Source organism: Astatotilapia calliptera, chromosome 5, assembly GCF_900246225.1.
Source record: "Astatotilapia calliptera chromosome 5, fAstCal1.2, whole genome shotgun sequence".
In the NCBI taxonomy this organism is placed as follows: domain Eukaryota; kingdom Metazoa; phylum Chordata; class Actinopteri; order Cichliformes; family Cichlidae; genus Astatotilapia; species Astatotilapia calliptera.
In genome coordinates this window covers 18,210,648-18,231,182 of record NC_039306.1, presented here as the reverse complement: position 1 = coordinate 18,231,182, position 20,535 = coordinate 18,210,648, and the positions used below count along the sequence as shown (strand labels likewise).

At 38.5% G+C, this 20,535-nt stretch overlaps 1 protein-coding gene across 11 annotated transcripts in view; it reads left to right on the top strand.

The window, feature by feature from the left end:
* atp2b2 (ATPase plasma membrane Ca2+ transporting 2) overlaps nt 1-20,535 on the top strand; it is a 115,207-nt gene that overhangs the window by 80,599 nt on the left and 14,073 nt on the right. For all 11 annotated transcript variants that reach the window (XM_026167720.1, XM_026167719.1, XM_026167721.1 and 8 more), the window contains 5 exons: nt 1,607-1,771; nt 4,815-5,029; nt 5,443-5,685; nt 18,191-18,432; nt 19,661-19,895. In XM_026167720.1, coding sequence (XP_026023505.1) covers nt 1,607-1,771; nt 4,815-5,029; nt 5,443-5,685; nt 18,191-18,432; nt 19,661-19,895 — 1,100 coding nt within the window. The remainder of the gene's footprint in view (nt 1-1,606; nt 1,772-4,814; nt 5,030-5,442; nt 5,686-18,190; nt 18,433-19,660; nt 19,896-20,535) is intronic.

Below are 20,535 nucleotides of genomic sequence, written 5' to 3'. Positions count from 1 at the left end.
AAGAGTGTTTTAATTTTAAGTAATGCTCTTCTCCTGAATCCACCTGGATACGGGCGATATACTCTGTCTTGTGTCGAGGGGGTGAAAAAAACAAAATGCGCAACCGGAGAGTATGACAAATGCTCAACATTAACAGGTTTTTCATGACCATCAAACAAATGCCTCATTGTGATTGGGAAACTGGGCTGAAATGATTCTTGGTAATGGCTTACATTAACAGAGAGGTTCACTTAATGTGTCTTTTCAAGGGGAGAGCACAAGAGATGGGGTAAGGTAATCGTGGACTGGTTTTACTGCCTAAGAGGTCCCCCCCCCCCACACGTACACAGACACACACAGAGGACTTTGCATTTATCAAATCATAAAATTTCATAACGTACATAAAATATCAAATACACTTTAAGTGGGAGTAGAAATTGCATATATATATTTTACATGGGCCAAAATATGTCTTAGACAACAGTCTTTAACAGCCCCTTTGAGTTGAATTCATTTTACTTTCACTGTGTTATCTTTGTGTTCCAGTCTACTCCATATGCATTATTTCAGTTAAATGTATAGTCCTACTGATTATACTGTCTTACGTGATTATTAAAAACACACTTTTCAAAATTTCAGATACGTTAACTGATTATTTTGCTAGAAAAGACCCTTTTTTCACTGGGTTTCAACACTACTGCCAACTATCATGAGTTTGAACATTACTCAACTGATTAGGCCCAAGATATATTTCTGGCAATCAAGTTCATCATATCACTAGGAGCTTGTCTACAAATTGTTCTCAGTGGGGGGGGGGAAAGAAAACACAATTAAAGACTTGAGCAGTTTTATGCCCATTTTGTAGATAAAAGCCTAATACACTGATTTTGAATTGTTCACATTACCTGAAACAACAACCCAAATATCAGCAATTACAATTCATCCTGAGAAACAATGACTGTAATATCTGAAAATAAGTTTTTCTATCATTTAATGAAGCGATCAAAAATTACGATTTTAGGTTTAAGTCATTTTGTTTGCATGGTGTGAAGGCAAAGACTTGAATTAAACCTTCAGTGAGTTTTACGCTAAAAAGAAGATATTTACTTCTCATGTTTATGTAGTTTATCTTTTACTTTTTTCTTGACTTCAAATTGTGCTCTTCCTCACTATTATTTTGTATTTTTATATACAGTACAGGAAGTGTAATTTTCACATGGTATAAATGATCCTGAAATGATCAGCAGACTTCTAAATACTCTGAAGGTCTAGATTTTAAGATAGTTAATGTATGAATAATTTACGGTAAATATGTTTTTTTGATGAACGATGGGAAGAATAAGTGTGTCTCTTATACTATGTTATATGCTATAAAAGTGCAACATGTTTTAGTTTTCTTACACATCATACAGTAAGATGGTCAGAGCCAAGCAAAATGTCATTGGATGTAGTTATTTTTTCTTGGTTTTAAGTCTAAACTGTTTGCCTGTGCCGAATGGTACTGGTGCGAGTAGCACACCTGGGTGTTAAGTGAAGTCCCTCTTCCTCCTCATTTTATTGGTCTAATCTCCTTATCTAACACTGGTGCTGTCTGTTTTTTGTTGTTTTTTTATTGTTGTGTTTACAGTGAAGAAGCAGGATGGAGCAGCTGCCATGGAGATGCAGCCTCTAAAGAGTGCTGAAGGCGGAGAGGCTGATGAGAAAGAGAGGAAGAAAGTGTCAGCTCCGAAGAAAGAGAAGTCTGTGCTGCAAGGGAAGCTGACCAAACTGGCTGTCCAGATTGGCAAAGCAGGTACAACAAATTGCACACAGACAAGTCTATCATTCAGTCACGCAGATAGATCCGGGGAAAAAAGAGGCACTAAACCATCATCCTGTCCATCAAAGTTGCACAGATAAGACTGCTTTTTATTTGTTTGAAGCAATCAAAGGAGTTTAGAAGAAACCTAAGGTATCTGAATTACAGAGCTCTGGAAGAGTGTGTTCAGTGTTTTGTTTTGTTTTTCCCCTCTGCCCTTGAGAAACTGCTGAATCATTGTACTAGTAGAAACAGAGATTTTGTCATGCTGGTCGCCCAGTTTTGCAATGTTACGCACAATATCATAAAATGTTGTTTCTAATATAATTTAGGGTAGGGTTTAGGCCACTGAGGAGCTGATGTGAGGCACATTTGCAGCATGTGAGTCCTTTCAAATGAAGGTAACACATCGAGAAAACAGGACCAGTGTGAATATCGTAATTTGCTTTTCTTAATCTGCCGCGTTTTCTCAGAAATCTTTAACCTTTAGTGCACCAAATAATACCTGTTTTTAAATAACTGTTTGATTTTTCTCCCAGACATTCATATACCACGACAGGCCTGCTTGGGTAACAAGTGACTGCATAAATGTTTTAGTTCCAGCTTCATCAAAATAAGTGAGATTTCCCTTTACACAATCAGCTCACTATATTGGGCCAGCCATTTTGAGTAGGGATTCAAATCTGTTACTGCCTGCAGTGCAAAGGTAATCCACAAGTGGGCAGATTGTTGGGAAGTATTAATTATGTTGATAACATACAGGCCTCGAAAGCTTGAGTGTACAAATGGTGCTTCTGTCCTTAAAAGCTGTTTAGGAAGTTAAGTAAACAGAGCTTCCAGTGTGCTCTAGTTCTTATTTCTCCTTGTAAAGAGTTGAAGGTTTACAGCTTCAAGAAGTCCCTGTTTCTACAGTGTGCTGTTACATCAAACTGTTGGCCTGAGTGATGGAATGAGGACACTGTGTCAGAACAGTGAAATACCAAGGATGGATTAGCATACAAGCAGTGCTTGTAAGATCATGTGGCATATTGGGGAAAATACTGGAACTTCAGCATCTGTGTGTCTTAAAAAGCCACACCCAAAATGTAGCTATTAGCTGTCCTCCTTTAACAAGCTGAGAAAGAATAAAGACTGCAAATAGTTGCTTTTATTAACATTTAACTTTCATAATTAGATAGTTATGGCCATTAAAACATGCCCAAAGTTTATAATAATGAGATAAGCATGTAAACATATATAAATATGTGAGCCAAATGCACAGCCTTCAGTACATAGAAAATGATCCAATGCTCTTTATTATGTTTGCGACAAGCTGCCCCAAAACTGTGGTTTTCTTGATCAATTTATGTATATGTTCTTGCATGACAAGCACCATATAATTAGTATTTTAATGTACTCCAACATACAAACAGTCAACTATGCATGGAGATATACAGTTCTCAGGAATACAGTTTTACCAGCTATGATACCATCAATGTTTCTGACAGCATACATTTTCCACTTCAGTAAGCTTTTCAGCACATGCCTATTAAAAGGGGCTCGTTTTGATAAAGATATATTAGATGTATCAGTCATGAAAATATTATGTCAGCCCAAGCAGGCAATGAGGACAAACGGTGTACCAAATGGAGTCATCCAACTGTTTTTATTTATTTCATTAAATGTTTATGCTGACAAACAGGGCATACCACGCCTCAGTATGATTCCCAGTATTGACCAATCATAAGTAAATGTTCTTTTAGGAATGGGGGAATTAAAGAACCAGTAGCCAAGGCTAGGCTGGAGGGCTGAAGGGCTGAAGGGATCCACAACACTTAAAAAATGTTCTCAACCCTCATAAATATGAAGCAATAAGTTTGAGTAAAATGCAACTGAAATATATAAAGTTAAAGGTTTATTTATTCGTATAACTGTCATTATGGAAAATTCCATTTTCATTAAGGGAAATATGTTTGGTATAACATCAGTGTTTACCAGTCAAGTTAATTTATTTTGACCAGATTTGACCAAATTAAAATTATTGTTTTACATTTTACTCATGTAACTAAATTGCATGGAGATTTTTCATGCAATCAAATAACTTAAAGTCAGCATTTTCAGCATAAATATTTCTGAGTGTAAGCAGCATGAAATGCTGTAATTGCAATATAGACTTTTTTTTAAAACTGTGACTCAGCTGAGTTAGTGTACCAGAATAAAAAAAAAGTTTATTAAAGTTGGAAAAATTACAACTCCTACAACATAATTACGTTCCCCTCCCATAGGTGCATGAATGAAATCCATCTCCATTATTCAGTTAGGTTTAAGTTACAGCTTTTTCCTACCCTAGCTTTTTTGTTTTTTGAACATTTATCATCTTGCAGTTCCTGCATTCAGGTAATTCATCTTAACCAGCATATTTATCATTTCAGTTTTTTTCAGCAGCAGGCAGTTTAAAGTAATAAAAATGTCATAGATTTTGGAACCACCCTTTTAGTTCCTGGCAATAACAGCTTGTCAGATCTGGCAATAAGGTGCTTTGGCTGTCAAACCTGTGTTTCACTATGTGTTTGCCACACAGAGTTTAGCTTAACAGTGATTACTGAGTGAAAATTGAGCACTGGAAAAGGGAGGGTAGCTTGCTCACCTAGCTAGACCTCACTGATCAGTCAGAGTTTTCCTGACACTGATACACATTAATATAACATATATTATTCCTTTGATAAATTATTTTATCTATGAATTTAGTCAACTCAGATTTTAGGCAACTCACAGCAACAACACACTGAGTTAAGTCCCGTGTGTGGCCATTCTCTGTGGAGTCATCATAAAGCGCTTGGCACTAGGAAGGACTTGAGCTGCTCACTACATGCCGCACTGATGGATCGAGTAAGCAAACTGAGTAACCGGATTTGCCCACAGTCATCAGTAAAGTGTAGAAAAGCGATTCTCTGCTTAGACTCCTGTATCAAACTGTTCCCCTCTATAGTTTTGTTTGATTACATGCCTCACTTTGCCATTCCTTTCCTCAGCTAATACTCGCCGTACTTTTCACCAGGTTTGCTCATGTCAGCCATTACAGTCATCATCCTGGTCCTGTACTTTGCCATTGACAACTTTGTGATGCAGAAGCACCCTTGGATGCCTGAGTGCACTCCTATCTACATCCAGTACTTTGTCAAGTTCTTCATCATTGGTGTAACTGTTTTGGTGGTGGCTGTCCCAGAGGGACTGCCGCTGGCTGTCACCATCTCCTTGGCTTATTCTGTTAAGGTAAGGTAACTTTTAAGCATTGTAAGACTCCATGGTCTCACATTTGTCATTAATAGATTTGTTATGTAGTTAGATATTGTTGTTTTTCTTTGTCTTTGCATATGCAAATGTGTGCACCTTTCACAGAGATGAGACTTGCATGCATACTTGAGGATTCAGGGCAATTAATTCTCCCAGCTGTGTTAATGTGCTTATTTTATTCACAGCGGCAAATATGTAAATAATTCAATTAAGTCTGACTGTGCAAAGAATTACATTTTTTTTGAATGACATGAATCAAATTAAAATGTTATATGTACCGACATGTACGGTGGCCATTTTTGCCACTGAAAGTTAAGCAGTGTGAGGCTCGGGATAGGCACTTTATTGAAAAAAAATACTTTAAAATGGACCACATTGTTTTCTACCAACAGAAAATGATGAAAGACAACAACCTGGTGCGTCACTTGGATGCATGTGAAACAATGGGCAACGCTACAGCCATCTGTTCTGACAAGACAGGCACGCTAACCACCAACCGCATGACAGCTGTGCAGTTATACGTTGGTGATGTACATTACAAAGAGATACCAGATCCTGGAGTCCTGCCACCCAAGTCATTGGATTTACTTGTCAATTCCATCTCAATTAACAGCGCCTATACCACAAAGATACTGGTAAGTCTTAGAGAACACAGTTAATGTATAAGTATAAAGTTAAGTGAATATTTGAATAACTTATCTGTCACTTTTATATACCAATTCATGCTTGATGCTCTCCGTGAACCAATATTTGGGCTATTGTACTGTACTACACTCAGAGAAGATAAACCTATATTATCCTGGGTTAGCTTCTTAGATTTCAGCTTACTCTGTGTAAACAGTGACACCATATGATGGGAGCAACCCTGAAACAGCGAGACAGCTCTGCAGTGCTTTCTTTTTGGCTAAGCAGGCAGGCAGTGTCCTTGGCTGCTGCTTTAGATTCATTAGGCATTCACTCAACTTGTCACCTTGAGAACGGTTGTGTAATTTTGTCTTATCTGATATTCAGAGCATAGCAGACTGTAATTGAATCCAATCTGTCTAAGTGCTGGAGATGTTCTCCTGTCTATAGTGAATGCAGCAAGGAGACATTTTCTCTAAGCCAATTAGACCTGCATTCAATAAGAAATACATAGATATATGGAGAAACACACTCATGCTGTTTCGTATTCTAATCACAGAAAATGTGACTAGTCTGCATGGAAATCTTGTCCAGGACACAGGTCTGAAACATTATTTGCATGATAAAGCGCTTGGTTAAACAATCTAAAAGCAATGATTGCCAAGATTAGCATGTCTTCAGCCTGTTGGAACAACATGCCTGAGTAATCCATTTCCTGGCATGTAGACTCACCTGCACACAGACACACACACACACACACACACACACACGCACACACACACACACACACACACACACACACACACACACTGTTTGTGCCGATCTATTTGTCACCATCCTTGTAAACTCCTGTAGAGTCTATTCATTGATGGTTGACCAACTGACAAATGCCCTTATGGAACAGTGAGCTGAGCAATTAGGACATCTATGAACGAAGAATCCAACAGATTTCACTTCCTACCTTTCAAGGCACAAATACTGTGCTTTCACTTTCGGAGACATTGTAAGTGCAGGGACATGGGTCCTGAATGGAAATCTAGGAGAGAATTTTGCAACATTAAAGCTAGTGTTTGTCCTTCCCCTGCTACCCAAAGAACCGATCAAAAACTGAACCAGTAAACATATGTGGCAGTCATGTTTTTGATCACGTGAACACACAATGGAGTTTCATTATTAAATTAAAGATGAAGGTAGGTGTACTAATGGGAGTTATAGCATTTGTTCAAGTGATTAAGCACAGATGCTGCCTGGCTGTACTAAGGATTTACTCAATAATGAGCCTTTAATGCTGTGAAACTTTAGGTATAAACCTTAGAGGGGGGGAAAATGTTTTTAAAAACTTATTTTAGAGTATAGTTTCTACATGTGCATTTTTCTGTCTCTTAGAGCGTTGATAATAAATGGTTATCTCTCTTACAATTTATTTAGATAGCTCTAAAAAACTGCGTAGATCTTTTGCAAAGATAGCTTTGAGTGCAAAACATGCTACCAGAATGATTTTGGTTGGTCACCTGTGTCTACTATCATTTCAACTTTTCATTTTTTTTATTTGTAAAATTTACTGATAGACAGTAGATTGAATTCAGTCATTTTTGCCATACAATTACCCTTCTTATCATAATGCCAAGTGGTACAGAGATCTGCTTGTGTCCCTTTAATACTAGTTTACATTATTGAACTATATTGCCAAAAGTATTCACTCATCCATCCAAGTTGTTGAATTCAGGTGATACAATCACTTCCATGGTCACAGGTGTATAAAACCAATCACCTGGCCATGCAGACTGCTTCTACAAAGTGAAGGAATGGGTCGCTCTCAGTATATCAGTGAATTCCAGCATGTTACTGTGATGGGATGCCACCTGAGCAACAAGTCTAGGCATTAAATTTCCTCGCTACTAAATAGTCAGCTGTTAGTGGTATTATAACAAAGTGGAGGAGATTGGGAATGACAGTGACCCAACCATGAAGTGGTAGACCATGTAAAATGGATCAGTGGATGGTCACCAACTTTCTGCAGAGTCAGTCACTACAAACCTTCAAACCTCATGTAGCCTTCAGATTAGCTCAAGAACATTGCGTAGAGAGCTTTATGGAATGTGTTTCCATGGCGAGAAGCTGCATCCAAGCCTCACATCATCAAGCCCAATGCAAAGGGTCTGGTGGGATTGGTTCTCTGGAGTGACGAATCAAGTTTCTCTGTCTGGTAATACTACAGATGTGTCTGGGTTTGGCAGTTGCCAGAAGAGCAGTACTTGTCTGACGGCATTGTTCCAAGTATAAAGTTTGGTGGAGAGGGGATTATGGTGTGGGGATGTTTTTCAGGAGATGGGGTCGACCCCTTAGTTCCAGAGATCATCTTAAAGTTTCAGCATACCAAGATATTTTGGACAATTTCATCCTCCAACTTATTATTGGGAACAGTTTGAGGAAGGTCCCTTCCTGTTTCAACACCAGTGCACAAAGCAATGTCCATAAAGACATAGAGGAGCAAGTTTGGCCAGCGCAAAGTCTTGACCTCAACCCCATAAAGCACCTTTGGGATTTGAGACAGCGAGCCAGGCCTTCTTATCCAACATCACTGTCTGACCTCACAAATGCTCTTCTGGAAAAATGATCAAAAATTCCCATAAATGCACTCTGAAACCTTGTGGAAATCCTTCCCAGAAGAGTTGAAGTTGTTATAGCAGCAAAGGGTGGGCCAACATTATATTAAATCCTACAGAGTAAGAATGAGATGTCACTCGTGTGCAAATGGCAAATGAATATTTCTTTTTTGTCACAGCCACAGGCTGCATTTCAATCTGCACTCAGTATATAAATGGTCCTTTGATATGCTCAGTAAGTATTACATTTCCACATTAACTCCACTTCTCAAATACCAAATAATGATACTGCATTTGACCAGGACCCAAACCTGTGTTGTAATTAAGACCACTTAAGCGTAATCTAAGCAGGCTTGAGACTGAGTTAGACTGAATCAAAATCAGGTCATTTCCAATTTTAAGCACTGTAAAGTTTTTGACATTGTTAACTGTTTGTTTGTGTGTGTGTGTTTTTTTATAATCACTGTCAAATGTAATGGAGCTTTAGTTTTAGAAAAACTTTCAATTACATAGGAACAGGACATTCTTGTGGTTCCAGTTTAATACTGTGTGTTCTGAACAGATTACGGTTTGTTTTCTTTCAGCACAAACTGATGAGGTAAATTAGTCCAAACCTGTCAATATTTGCTAGAATTGTGATTACCACTCTGAAAAAAAAACCATGATTAATTAAAAGCCCTCACATGAGAGGATTGCATATTTTCTCATAGCTTTGCATATAACTACAATTTAGGATGAGTATACTTGATACATTGTGGAAGATGCACTAGTGGGTCATGCAAATTACAGTACAGTAAATGGGCAAGAAAGGCCAAAGCAGGCAGACCAGACAAAAAAACAAACAAACTTAAGAGGAGACTGAGACCTCAATCCTGTCACAGTAACTAAGAGGGGGGGGGAAACAGCAAGTCTTCAAATGCGGGTGAATATTTCTTGTCACATACAGTAGTAAACAATGAGAGTGAGGTTGACTTAGTTTCCTTTTCCCACAGCATATTTCTACTAAGATGTACCACAGTTACAAGATGTTATCCCTTAGAAAAATCTGGAGAAATGCTTTGCAGCATTAGATCAGGCTATTGTACTTCTATAGCTGCTTAGCTCAATGGAATTAAGCACTGGCAGAGCACAGCTTATACACTGGGGATTAAGCAGTACATTTACTTCTTTCCAGATCTTTTCATTCGCAAGACGTGACCTCACGCATTGAAAGACAAATCAAACTTAATGATACTAAGTTCGTAACTTGCCAGCTTGTGTAAATACAGGATCGTCTGTCTGCCTACAACTTACTGTAGCTAAGACTACATTTATACATCTATATCTTTATGTAGACTTAGATAAATGCACGGTATATAAATGTACAATTATAGTACAGAATATAACATATAAATAGTATAAAAATAACATATGTTGTGTTATTTGAGAATGAATAAAAGGAAAGATAAAGTATGGTGTGAAGTACAATGTAATTAAGGAATGAAGTGAATTCACAAAGCAAGATACAGCAGGAAGCTTTTCTGAGGAATATTTAGTCCATCCTTCTTTGCCTCCCCCAGCCGCCCCCACTCCCTCAGCACCACTCCAGGCCTGCAGTATGCTGGCTGGTGTGTTCTTATATAAGAGGCCAATCCTGTGGGAAGCCAGGATAGCTATGGAAGTCTTTGATGGCCACCACACAAAGGCAAAGAGGCAGGCTTTGATACTCATATCAGTCCCCCTATTGCCTCTCTGGCGTCATAATACAGCCACTGGTATAGCTCTGGTTCGTCTGTCAGCACATACAGATTGCTGTATAAAGTGGAAAAGCCTCTTACTCAAGGGAGGAAGTTCGTACGCACTTACACAATGAAACCCTGCACATGGACAGTCGCACATGCTCATTGATCTGGCTTGCATTCATGTTTTCAAAGTATTCATTAATGCATACTGTAAATACATCTTGGTTGCCTTGGATGTCTCTTGCGGGCAATGACATCAATACACAAACGTCATTTCCAAGAACATGCATCATCCCTAGTGGCAATACCTGCAAAGGACTGGAATTTTCTTTTTGTCCTTTACCTTTTGTTCTTTTAGTTTTTCATTAGGTGTTTGAAATATTAACATAGTCTGTAATGTACAGGAAGGCTGTGTGTAGACACTTGTGAAGGGGCATACATATATATGACACACACATCTGTCATTTCAGGGATAGTGACATTGTAGGAGGTATTGAGATCACAGGTGTTTATTCGCGCAGCACAGTGGTGTGTGTTTAGCATGGTTGTGTGAGTGTCCTGGGAGCTCAGTTTCATGTAGCTTCAACCACCTGCTCAGGTCATTATTCCGGTCAGGGACAAGAGAGGTAGATAATGCTCCCGTACAAACAAAAAGAGGACAGAAATAAAACTCTGAAGTATATGTTGGAGAACAAATGTCATGTAAAAGGGTTGGCAATGTTCCTATAAATTTATTCAACAGAATGTGTCTGCTGATTTGTAGATTTTAGAAAAACAATATTCAGTTTATGTCTACTTGTCGCTCTACAACAAACAGTTTGTAATTAAAATGAACTTTCTTCTTCTTGTTCTCTAGTAAGTGGTGATATCTTGATATAATTAGCTGTTGCTCACAGTACTTGTGTCATCTGGACATTGCATGCTTGCATGCTTGTTTGCGCAAAAGGAAGGGAGAGTATTTTGGATGTCTTTAGCTTGAAGCACCCAGCCTCTTATGTTTGGAATATTTTGGGAAACTGAGAAGACAGATACACAGCACAACTATCGCCAACAGACTTCTCTTCTCTTCTCTTCTCTTCTCTTCTCTTCTCTTCTCTTCTCTTCTCTTCTCTTCTCTTCTCTTCTCTTCTCTTCTCTTCTCTTCTCTTCTCTTCTCTTCTCTTCTCTTCTCTTCTCTTCTCTTCTCAGCATTTACTTGACAGTGCTGCTGAGACGACAGTGACGGGATTTGTCATCACATTAGAATGACAGTGTTTTGATGTTTCACGGGCATGGCACTGTATTTCTATGTCACTTTACATAATATATTTAATTTTAGTTTTTAGGAGAGCAGCATCAATTGAATACTTAGAAGAGTCAAACGTAAGGCAAATTGCAGTAAAACCAATGATATTTTATCAAGTTGCATCAATTTGTATAGTAATTGTTGTATAATATATAGCAGTAACAACAACAACATAGCACGGTTTACTTGCCAAAAAGACGGCCAGATATCCCGTGTGAATCATGAATATTTTTTTGTATTTGTTACAGCATGTTGACAAAGAATTTTGCCAGTGATTCGACTGAAACAATCTAATTAATAAACTGCCAATCACTCATCAAAGCCAATGCCCGGGGTAATACAAGAGTCCATATTTGGAATGTTATCAGTCTGAGAAACACATGATTGAAACACACGATTGCATGTGCATCAACAGAAATCAAACTATGTCAAGGCAAATTTCAGGGCACAATTACCTGTTAATATTCAATTCAATTTTATTTATATAGCACCAAATCGCAACAGCCATCACCTCAAGGCACTTCATATTGTAAGGTAAAGACCCTGTGGCTACAATGTAGCTTGCCATCGCCAGTGTGTGAATGTGTGTGTGAATGTGTGTGTGAATGGGTGAATGACTGAATGTAGTGTAAAGCGCTTTGGGGTCCTTAGGGACTAGAAAAGCGCTATACAAATGCAGGCCATTTACAATAATGCAGAGAAAACCCAAACAATCAGATGTTCCCCAATGAGCAAGTACTTGGCGACAGTGGGAAGGAAAACTCCCTTTTAACAGGAAGAAACTGTTAAGAACCAGGTTTAGGGAGGGGCAGCCATCTGCGACAACTGGTTCTGGGTAAGGGGAGGAAGAGAGGACAAAAGAGACTGTGGAAGAAGGCACACTGTTCATTATTATTATTATTAGTTGTAGTAGTATCGGTTTTATTAGTATTGGTGGTGGGTGTAGGGTCAGTAGTAAAGTATATTTACTAGATGCTGATTCTGTGTATTATGACTGCCTTGTGCTTTTGCAGTAGTCAGAAATCTGCAGTAGAGAGGCAAGTAAAGAATATAATGAGACGGAGAAACGAATATGGAGAGAGGGGGATTCAATATGTAGAGAAGAGGCAGTGAAATGCAAAGTAAGGATACATGCAAATCAGGATGGAAAAAGAAAGGGAAACACAAGAGAAAAGACACTCGCGTGACAAGTGTCCTCATCATGCCCTGGAAGACTGTGTTACTGCCCCCCCAGCACTCCTCCAGGCCTTAGCCCAGTTGGCTGTTAGAGTCATGCAGCGAGCAAGGATATCATCTACTCCTACATGCAAAGAGAAAAGAAAAAAAGAAAAGAGAAAAAAGAAGGCGTGGGCTGAGGAGGTGGAGCACCTTGTAAGAGACTGGGACAGCATAAAATGAGAACAGAAAGTCATCCAAAACAACAAAGCAGGATAGGACTAGAGTGTGAATAAAAAATGGGGGGTCGGTGAAATAAAGGCGGTGTAACTAAAGTAGGAAAAGATTGCAGAGAGAGCATGATAAGGGAGTTGGAAGGAGCAGGAGGGCTGGATTAAGGAGAGCCCCAGGTGGAAAAGGAAGTAAAGTTGCCAGCACTCCCTCTGGCATATGTCCTTGCCTGCAGGAACACCCAAGGACTAGGGAGAGGGCAGCTGGTCGTTAGCCATGTCCAGGCCAGGGTGTGCCAACAGTTGTCTCGTCATGCCAACACTGGGCATCCCATGCCAGAAAGCGTCCTTGTTCGTAGAAACCGACGTCAAGCTAAACCTCTGCGGAATCTCTGAGAATACAAGGCAGCGGTGTTTGTGGCTGTCTTCTGTTTATTATCTGTTTACTCACTGCTTTTCCTGCTGTCTTGTTTTGTTATTGAGGTAGCTGTAAATTCCTTTTATTCTCCGCAATACTCTTCTGCTGGAACAGGAGTTGTGCCAGTAGCTAAGCTGAAGTTGAAATAGCTGTCATTTAAATTAACAAACATGGTTAAGTATTTACTGCTCTAATATACTGTATTTGGATTGATGGATGGATGGGTGGATGGACTATGAAGGCAGCCATTACACAACATTTAAATGGAGTAGTTTTCTGTATGATTTAGTTGATCTAAAAGTTACCATTTATTTTTTATACACTGTGCGTTTCTCATTTTGGTCATTTTGTTCAGTCATTTTCATTTTAGAGGTTTAACTTGATTTGGTCTTCTGGCTGGGAGCCTATTCTACCAAACACTTAGCAGACAGGGCAGATGAGGCCATTTGTTCCATCTCCTCATTTGCCAATGACAGGCAGTGTCTTCCTGATATAATCATTGGTCATTAGTAAAAGGCATTAATTCTGTTATTTACCATAAACTCTGTATAAAGTATTTATGCTCTTGTCTGTGTCTGTGAGACATACAGCTAGATAAAAACCAGATATGTCAAATTACTAGGTGAGGATGGGCCAGTCTTCTGATTGGGTTTTAATGATTAATGAGATTTTAGACGACTTTTTCAGCTGGGTCCACTGGCTCTCAACAGCTGCAAGGATAAGTAAAAAAAAATGCCTCAGCCTGAATTAATCAATATCCAATATTCGATAGTCAAGAAGGTCAGAAATATTGAGCTCAAAATATGAGCCTCTAAAGCAAATATTGATAGCAGATACAGTGCTTAACAAATTTATTAGGACCCCTGCCATAAAAACGAGACAACACAAATGTTTTAAAAATCTGTCAAAAACTGAAAATGACTGAATTCACATTTTTTATACCCAAATTTGAGCTGGCACAAGAAGTCAGAAATTAATTCAACCATTAAAACAAATTTTTATATGCAAGTAAATGACTGTAATTTGGCATCTTAATCAAACAATAATAATGTGTTTTTGTGTGTTGATTAAAAGGCTTGCACGTGCTGGTGGGTTAACCGTTACAGAAACAAAAAAATTGATTTTGGTAATCATTTTAGTACCAATTCTGATAGCGGCAGTGGCATAAATTTTTTAAAAGCATTTGATGTGATAAAGGTAAATTCTAGTCAGTTGTTTAGCCTAAAATCACAAATTTACCTTAAATTATTTCAAAACCTGCAAATCAACCTCTTTATTTAGACTTCTGTTTAGATAAGGAAATCCATTAACATATCCAATTCAGGGTTGTGGTTGGGCTGCAGCCTGCCCAGGTGACATTTACACCAATTTCAAATCACCAGTTAATCTAACATGCATATCCTTGGATTGTGGGAGAAAACAGAGTATCCTGAGTCAGACCCCAGTTGGTGGATTGAAACTCAGGACCTTCTTGCTGGGAGTCACCGGTGCTATTTCGCAGCACCACCATGCTGTTTCACATAAGGAAGAACTGGTGAAACGAGGAAAGTGCCCTCCTAGTATTTTCACTCCACATACTTTTCTCTTCTTAGGCCTTTTGTGCATCATTAACCTTAAAAAGGATATCAAAGCAGTTAATCAGAATTCTATCAAAGCCTCGTTAGCATGTGGACAGCTTTAAATGGAGTGCATCGTCAACGTTATTAACTATAGTGCCAACACAGAATCTTTATGAACACGCTGTGACAAGGACCAAGTGAAGAAAACAGTAATAAAGGCAAATACAAATCGTCAAAATGCCAAGCTGTCCTTTGAAATCTAATCCCGGCCGCAGGCTTGTTTAACGCAGAACAGCCTGCAGTCAATCTATTTTGGAGCAAATAGCTCAAGCTGAAGGTGTCTGCTGATCAAGCAACCAAGGTAGAAGCATTATTTTCAATGCGGTTGCTACATGCTGCTGTGTGTGCGTGCGTGTAAGAAGACAGTGTACCCGACAAGCTGTTCTGTAGCAGTGAGTGTAGGTGTCAAACATACTGTAGGTACTATATAGCAAAAATTCTGGGGAGACTAGCTGTCAGCTCAGTGCCAGCTAATAGGGATCCAAAATGAACTGTATTCCCAGATATGATTAACTGTGTTTTTCAACATGTATACAGCCAATATAATTTATTACCACAAAATTATTATTTACCTTTACTTTTTTTCTTAGTCAATTGAAACAGCGAAATAAAGTAAAATTTAAAAAATGAGTTGCAACTACTATGATAATCTATTTGTCTGACTTCTTTCTAGAAAATCAGTGATACAGTAAATAGTCATTTTTCATTATTTCCTAACATTATCTGAGCACACTATTTTTTTAAGAGTGTAGGTTAACAGCTTTTTAATTTAGTTTTATGTTTTTATATTTTAGTCAAATGTAAATAGGGTTGAGAGGATGTGCAGATTTGAAGAGGCGTGTTATGAATAATAACAGCAGGGATCGCTCCTGAGATGTGTCTGAACATATGAGTCTCTGTAAGATACATGCTTTTGTTTCATTGCGATTGGATTGCTGCGGTGCACTATACACAAGTCTTACCAAAACCTCCCTAGAACGGTTGTTCAGTATGTTGCTGACAGACTTCTGATAAAATCCTCAGAGTTTCCACGTGTGACTCAAATTTTGACGCAGCTGCACTGGCTTCCGGTTTATTTCAGAGTGCAGTTTAAGATTCTTTTACTGACATGGAGAGCTTTTCATGGACAGGCACCAGGTTACACCAGAGGGCGTCTGCACTCATATGTCCCTGGCAGGTCCCTGAGGTTCTGTGACTTTGGACTGGAATGCTCTTCCTTTGTTTTTTCATGCGTTGTTTGGCCCTTTACTTACTAAGATATTGACTATAGTGAGATTTATCCTGTCATAGTGACAGGTAGTTTCTGTACATGCGTTATTTCTTCCTAAATAGAAAAAAGCTCTGGAAATGTTAATGAATGGGGGCTGGGAAAAGATGAAGAAGGAAACGCAGAAGGATTTGAGGATATGTGTGACATGAAATGAGGGAAAATCATGAAAGAGGAATGGAGCCAAGGAGTAAGAATCCCCAAGTGGTCGAGAGTGCACCCTCTCTTTTCCCAAGTCTCTTCGTGTTCTTCTTGTTCTTTTGCCCAATGTTACCATGGCAACGCTGGGCCTTTGACAAGCTGACCACATGCACAAACATTCGCACTCTTGCTTGTAGCGTGAGTGTGTACATGGTGGCACACATGTACTGTAGCCACCTGCACAGATACTGTATCACACACAAACTTACACACACACAACTGGCAATAGTAATGACTCCTAATGGCTGCTAATAAACCCAAAACACTGGATGCACACCTAAAACACAGAGTACTTATGAGCCTATCACAACACATTTCCAACCATACTTGCATATGTTAGGTAGAAAATGATATTACGTGCTATGTCTATCCACTGACATGTTCACTGAACCAGAGCAATACATGGTTCCAAGTATACAATTACAGATTTCACAGGGTTGAGCTGTGTGCCTGAAATAAGACGATCTAAACCTGATTCCATCTATCTCATCTTCTGCCCTCCCACACAAAGTGACCCTTTCACCTGCTAGCTGGTTAATTATCACCAGCAGCTATTTCAAGCATTACACTGGTCGCACTGAGCTGAAGGAGAGAGAATCTCATTCAGTGAATAGATCACATGAGTGTATGAAATATATTACACTGAAAACTTACTCTCTGTGGCAGGATTATTTTCATTTACCCTATGAGGAAACGCAAACTAAGAACATTTAAAAGTCGAAGTGTTGGATTAGGTAGAAACAATATGTGTAACAATGTTGTAAAATTATCTTAAGTTGCAGTTAAGTGAATAACAATTACAGATAGATAAAAAAAAAAAGTAAAGCCATATGTACAGTCATGGAAAAAAAAAGAGGGTAAATTCTCTGACGTCATGGAGTTCTGTGAAAAACTGAGTACATCCCATGACTCAGTACCTTCAACTTGTATTGACATTTGCAGACATTTGTTTGTGCACAGCTCTCTTAAGGTATCACTGCCGTCATTCTGTCGTCATTGTCCTCTTTTATGACTCACTTTCAGTCAGGCTTTAGCTGTCTGGAAAATGGCCTTATAATTGACTAGAAACCTTTCATGATTCATTCAGGGGCTACAAAGTGTGCAGGTCTGGTGGCTGCAAAACACCAAATCATCAGCCCGCCACCACCATGCTTGACAGCTTGTATCATATATTTATGGTGATATGCTGTGTTTGGATTTCTCCAAAAGTGGCACTGTGCATTATGGCCACATATCTTCATGTTGGGCTCATCTGTCCAAAGTATATTGTTCCAGAAGTCGTGTGATTTGTTCAGATGCAATTGCGTCTAGGTTCTTTTTGGAAAAAAAAGACCTTCCAAACCTGGAAGATCTTCCAAAACAAGTCATAATTCACTTCAGTCTTTTTTTTAATTGTATTGTTATGAACTTCAGCATTAAGATGTAGCTTTTTGGGGTTTTTTTTGCAGCATTGCATGGTCTCATCTTGGATCTGATCCCCTACCCCAAATCTTTCTCATTGTAAAATAATGGAGTAAAAATTGTTTGGAAATAGGCTTGTAGTCTTTCCCAGATTAATGTTTAATCCAGATTCTTCTTGCTAAGGAAGAATAAATCTGTGCTTCTTAAAGATCATTGCAGATGTGTTTAACACGCACCTCAATGCTCCAGACAACTTTTAAATCAAGTGCAGTTAATTAAGAGCATTTGATCAGCAGCACCTGGTGGCTGCTGCTTGTTGACTTCCTCTTAGTTCCTATGGAAGCAGTAAGTGTGTATTTAGTTATTCACATCACTGATTCTTTATTTTGGCTTAGTTTTTGTTAAGTAGTGAAAGGTGTAACATGTCATGTTTTGTTGTTCATCTGCGGTTGCATTTATCTAATTGTAAAACTTGCTAAAGACCAGTTTATTTTTTATTATTTCCTGATGCGTAAAACCTTAGGTCTTCTTTTTTAGCATGCCTACTTAATATTAGACTAAAAATATAACTGAACACATTTAAATCTTTTTTTTCCTGTCCCTCATTTTACAGCCCCCAGATAAGGAAGGCGGTCTGCCGAAGCAGGTGGGCAACAAGACAGAGTGTGGCCTGCTGGGACTAGTTTTGGACCTGAAGCGGGATTACCAGCCAATAAGAAACCAGATCCCAGAGGAGAAGCTTTACAAAGTCTATACCTTCAACTCTGTCAGGAAGTCGATGAGCACTGTCATAAAGCTGCCTGACGGTAGCTTCCGGATGTACAGCAAGGGAGCCTCTGAGATTGTACTCAAAAAGTGAGTCTGGTTTAATGGTTTAAAATAACCTGGAAGTTGCAGTTATATAATTTAATAAGGTGCTCTGCAGATTTACACTACATTCAGTGTAAGTTTCTAGCAGTATGTCTTACAATCATGTCATTTTGCAGGGCGTTACAGTAACATTACAGTGAGTGGTTTTGAGAAAAACCTGAGATGCAGAAGGAGAAATGTGAAATTCTATTTGCAGCATTGCATGGTCTCATCTTGGATCTGATCCCCCACCCCAAATCTTTCTCATTGTAAAATAATGGAGTAAAAATTGTTTGGAAATAGGCTTGTAGTCTTTCCCAGATTAATGTTTAATCCAGATTCTTCTTGCTAAGGAAGAATAAATCTGTGCTTCTTAAAGATCATTGCAGATGTGTTTAACACGCACCTCAATGCTCCAGACAACTTTTAAATCAAGTGCAGTTAATTAAGAGTATTTGATCAGCATTAACATTAAAGTCATTTTATGACTTTAATGTTAATGTTAAATAAAAAGACTTTTTATTTTATGACTTTTTAAATAAAAAGTCATAAAATTACTTGAATTCAATAGTATTTTTTATGTTTCTACATTATAGGTGTTACAGTTAATATAAACAGAGATTCAATAATACAATGTATGAAAGGTTAAATTCACATTTTTGTCAAGCTGACAGGTCCTAAAAGGACGTTTGCATTAATTATGGTTCAGTTGCTTTTCCGTAAATGATGTACAGCATTTGTATTTGGCTGTATGCCAGTACACCTGTTTGTTTTCAGTTTGTCTGTTGATATATTTAACTTGTTTAGCAAATCAGTTTAGTCTTGATCAAATGTAATTATCTTTTGGCTACAGTACTTTAGTTATTTAGGAAATGTGTTAGCTGTTTTTTAAAAATCTTTTAGAGGTAATTGTTTGTCCTCCATTTGAGCTCTCTACAGTGTGTACCCCAATGCACTTTCTTTTTTTTAAATATTGTGGTATCCTGCCACAAAAGGCATATTAGTCCCTATGTCTTTTCTTTTGCACAGCATTGCAGTTCTCAGTGCATCCTTTTTTGATTCACCAGTATTCATTTAAGCAAAGCAGTAATGCCAGGCTGAGAGATTTGACTATATATTTTGTTCTTTTTTAAATGCTGGCTCATTTCCAAGCACTAAAAACACAGACAATACCAATGTTACAGTATATAATTTAAAATGACCCTCTCAACCTACGCCACACCCTTGTTTGCAGATGCAGCCATATCCAAAACGAGGTGGGTGAGCCAAGGGTTTTCCGTCCACGAGACAAGGATGAGATGGTGAAGAAAGTGATTGAGCCCATGGCGTGTGATGGCTTGAGGACCATCTGTGTGGCGTATCGTGACTTTTCCAGCAATCCTGAGCCCAACTGGGATGATGAGAACAACATCCTGAATGACCTCACAGCCATCTGTGTTGTCGGAATAGAGGATCCCGTCAGGCCAGAGGTAGGAGAGATATTTTAGTAATGGACTGAGAGGAGGGGGATGTCGAACAAATGGTTTATAATACCAGCTTTCAGCAGCTGTGTCATAACCAGTGGTATGTCCTCGCTGTTACTTTGAAGCAGTGTCTCTTTACACAAAGGTTTATTGTATAGATGAGGATCAAAGTATTAATTTGAATTTTAAACACCAAATCAATTCTTAGATGAGACCAGCTTATTTCTTCTGATCACTTTTGTAAAATCATCCGTTGAAACAAAAAGAAATGTTCAATGCAATAAGTGATTCATCATAAAGCAATTTCTTCAGGGGTACAGTTTTTAATGATAAATTTCACATGAAGGAATAGAGTGTATTATAATTGGAAGAAAGAGGTATCTGTGTACAGTAGGAAAGCTGACCTCGCTTCACAGCTCCAGTGCAGGGAGAAGGAAGCAGGAAAATTAACTGACTACTGGATTATTCAACTGCTTCCTTTCATCTTGTTTCCATCCTCCTGCTCTTTCTAGAACAGCATTGCTCATTCAGCCCCAACCCAACATGTTTTCTCCTCTCCACCTCTGTCTGTGGTGATGTTCCTCTTTTTGATGACTCCTTTTCCTTTCGCATTTTCTGCAAATCTCTTTCTGTCATTGTGATGTCT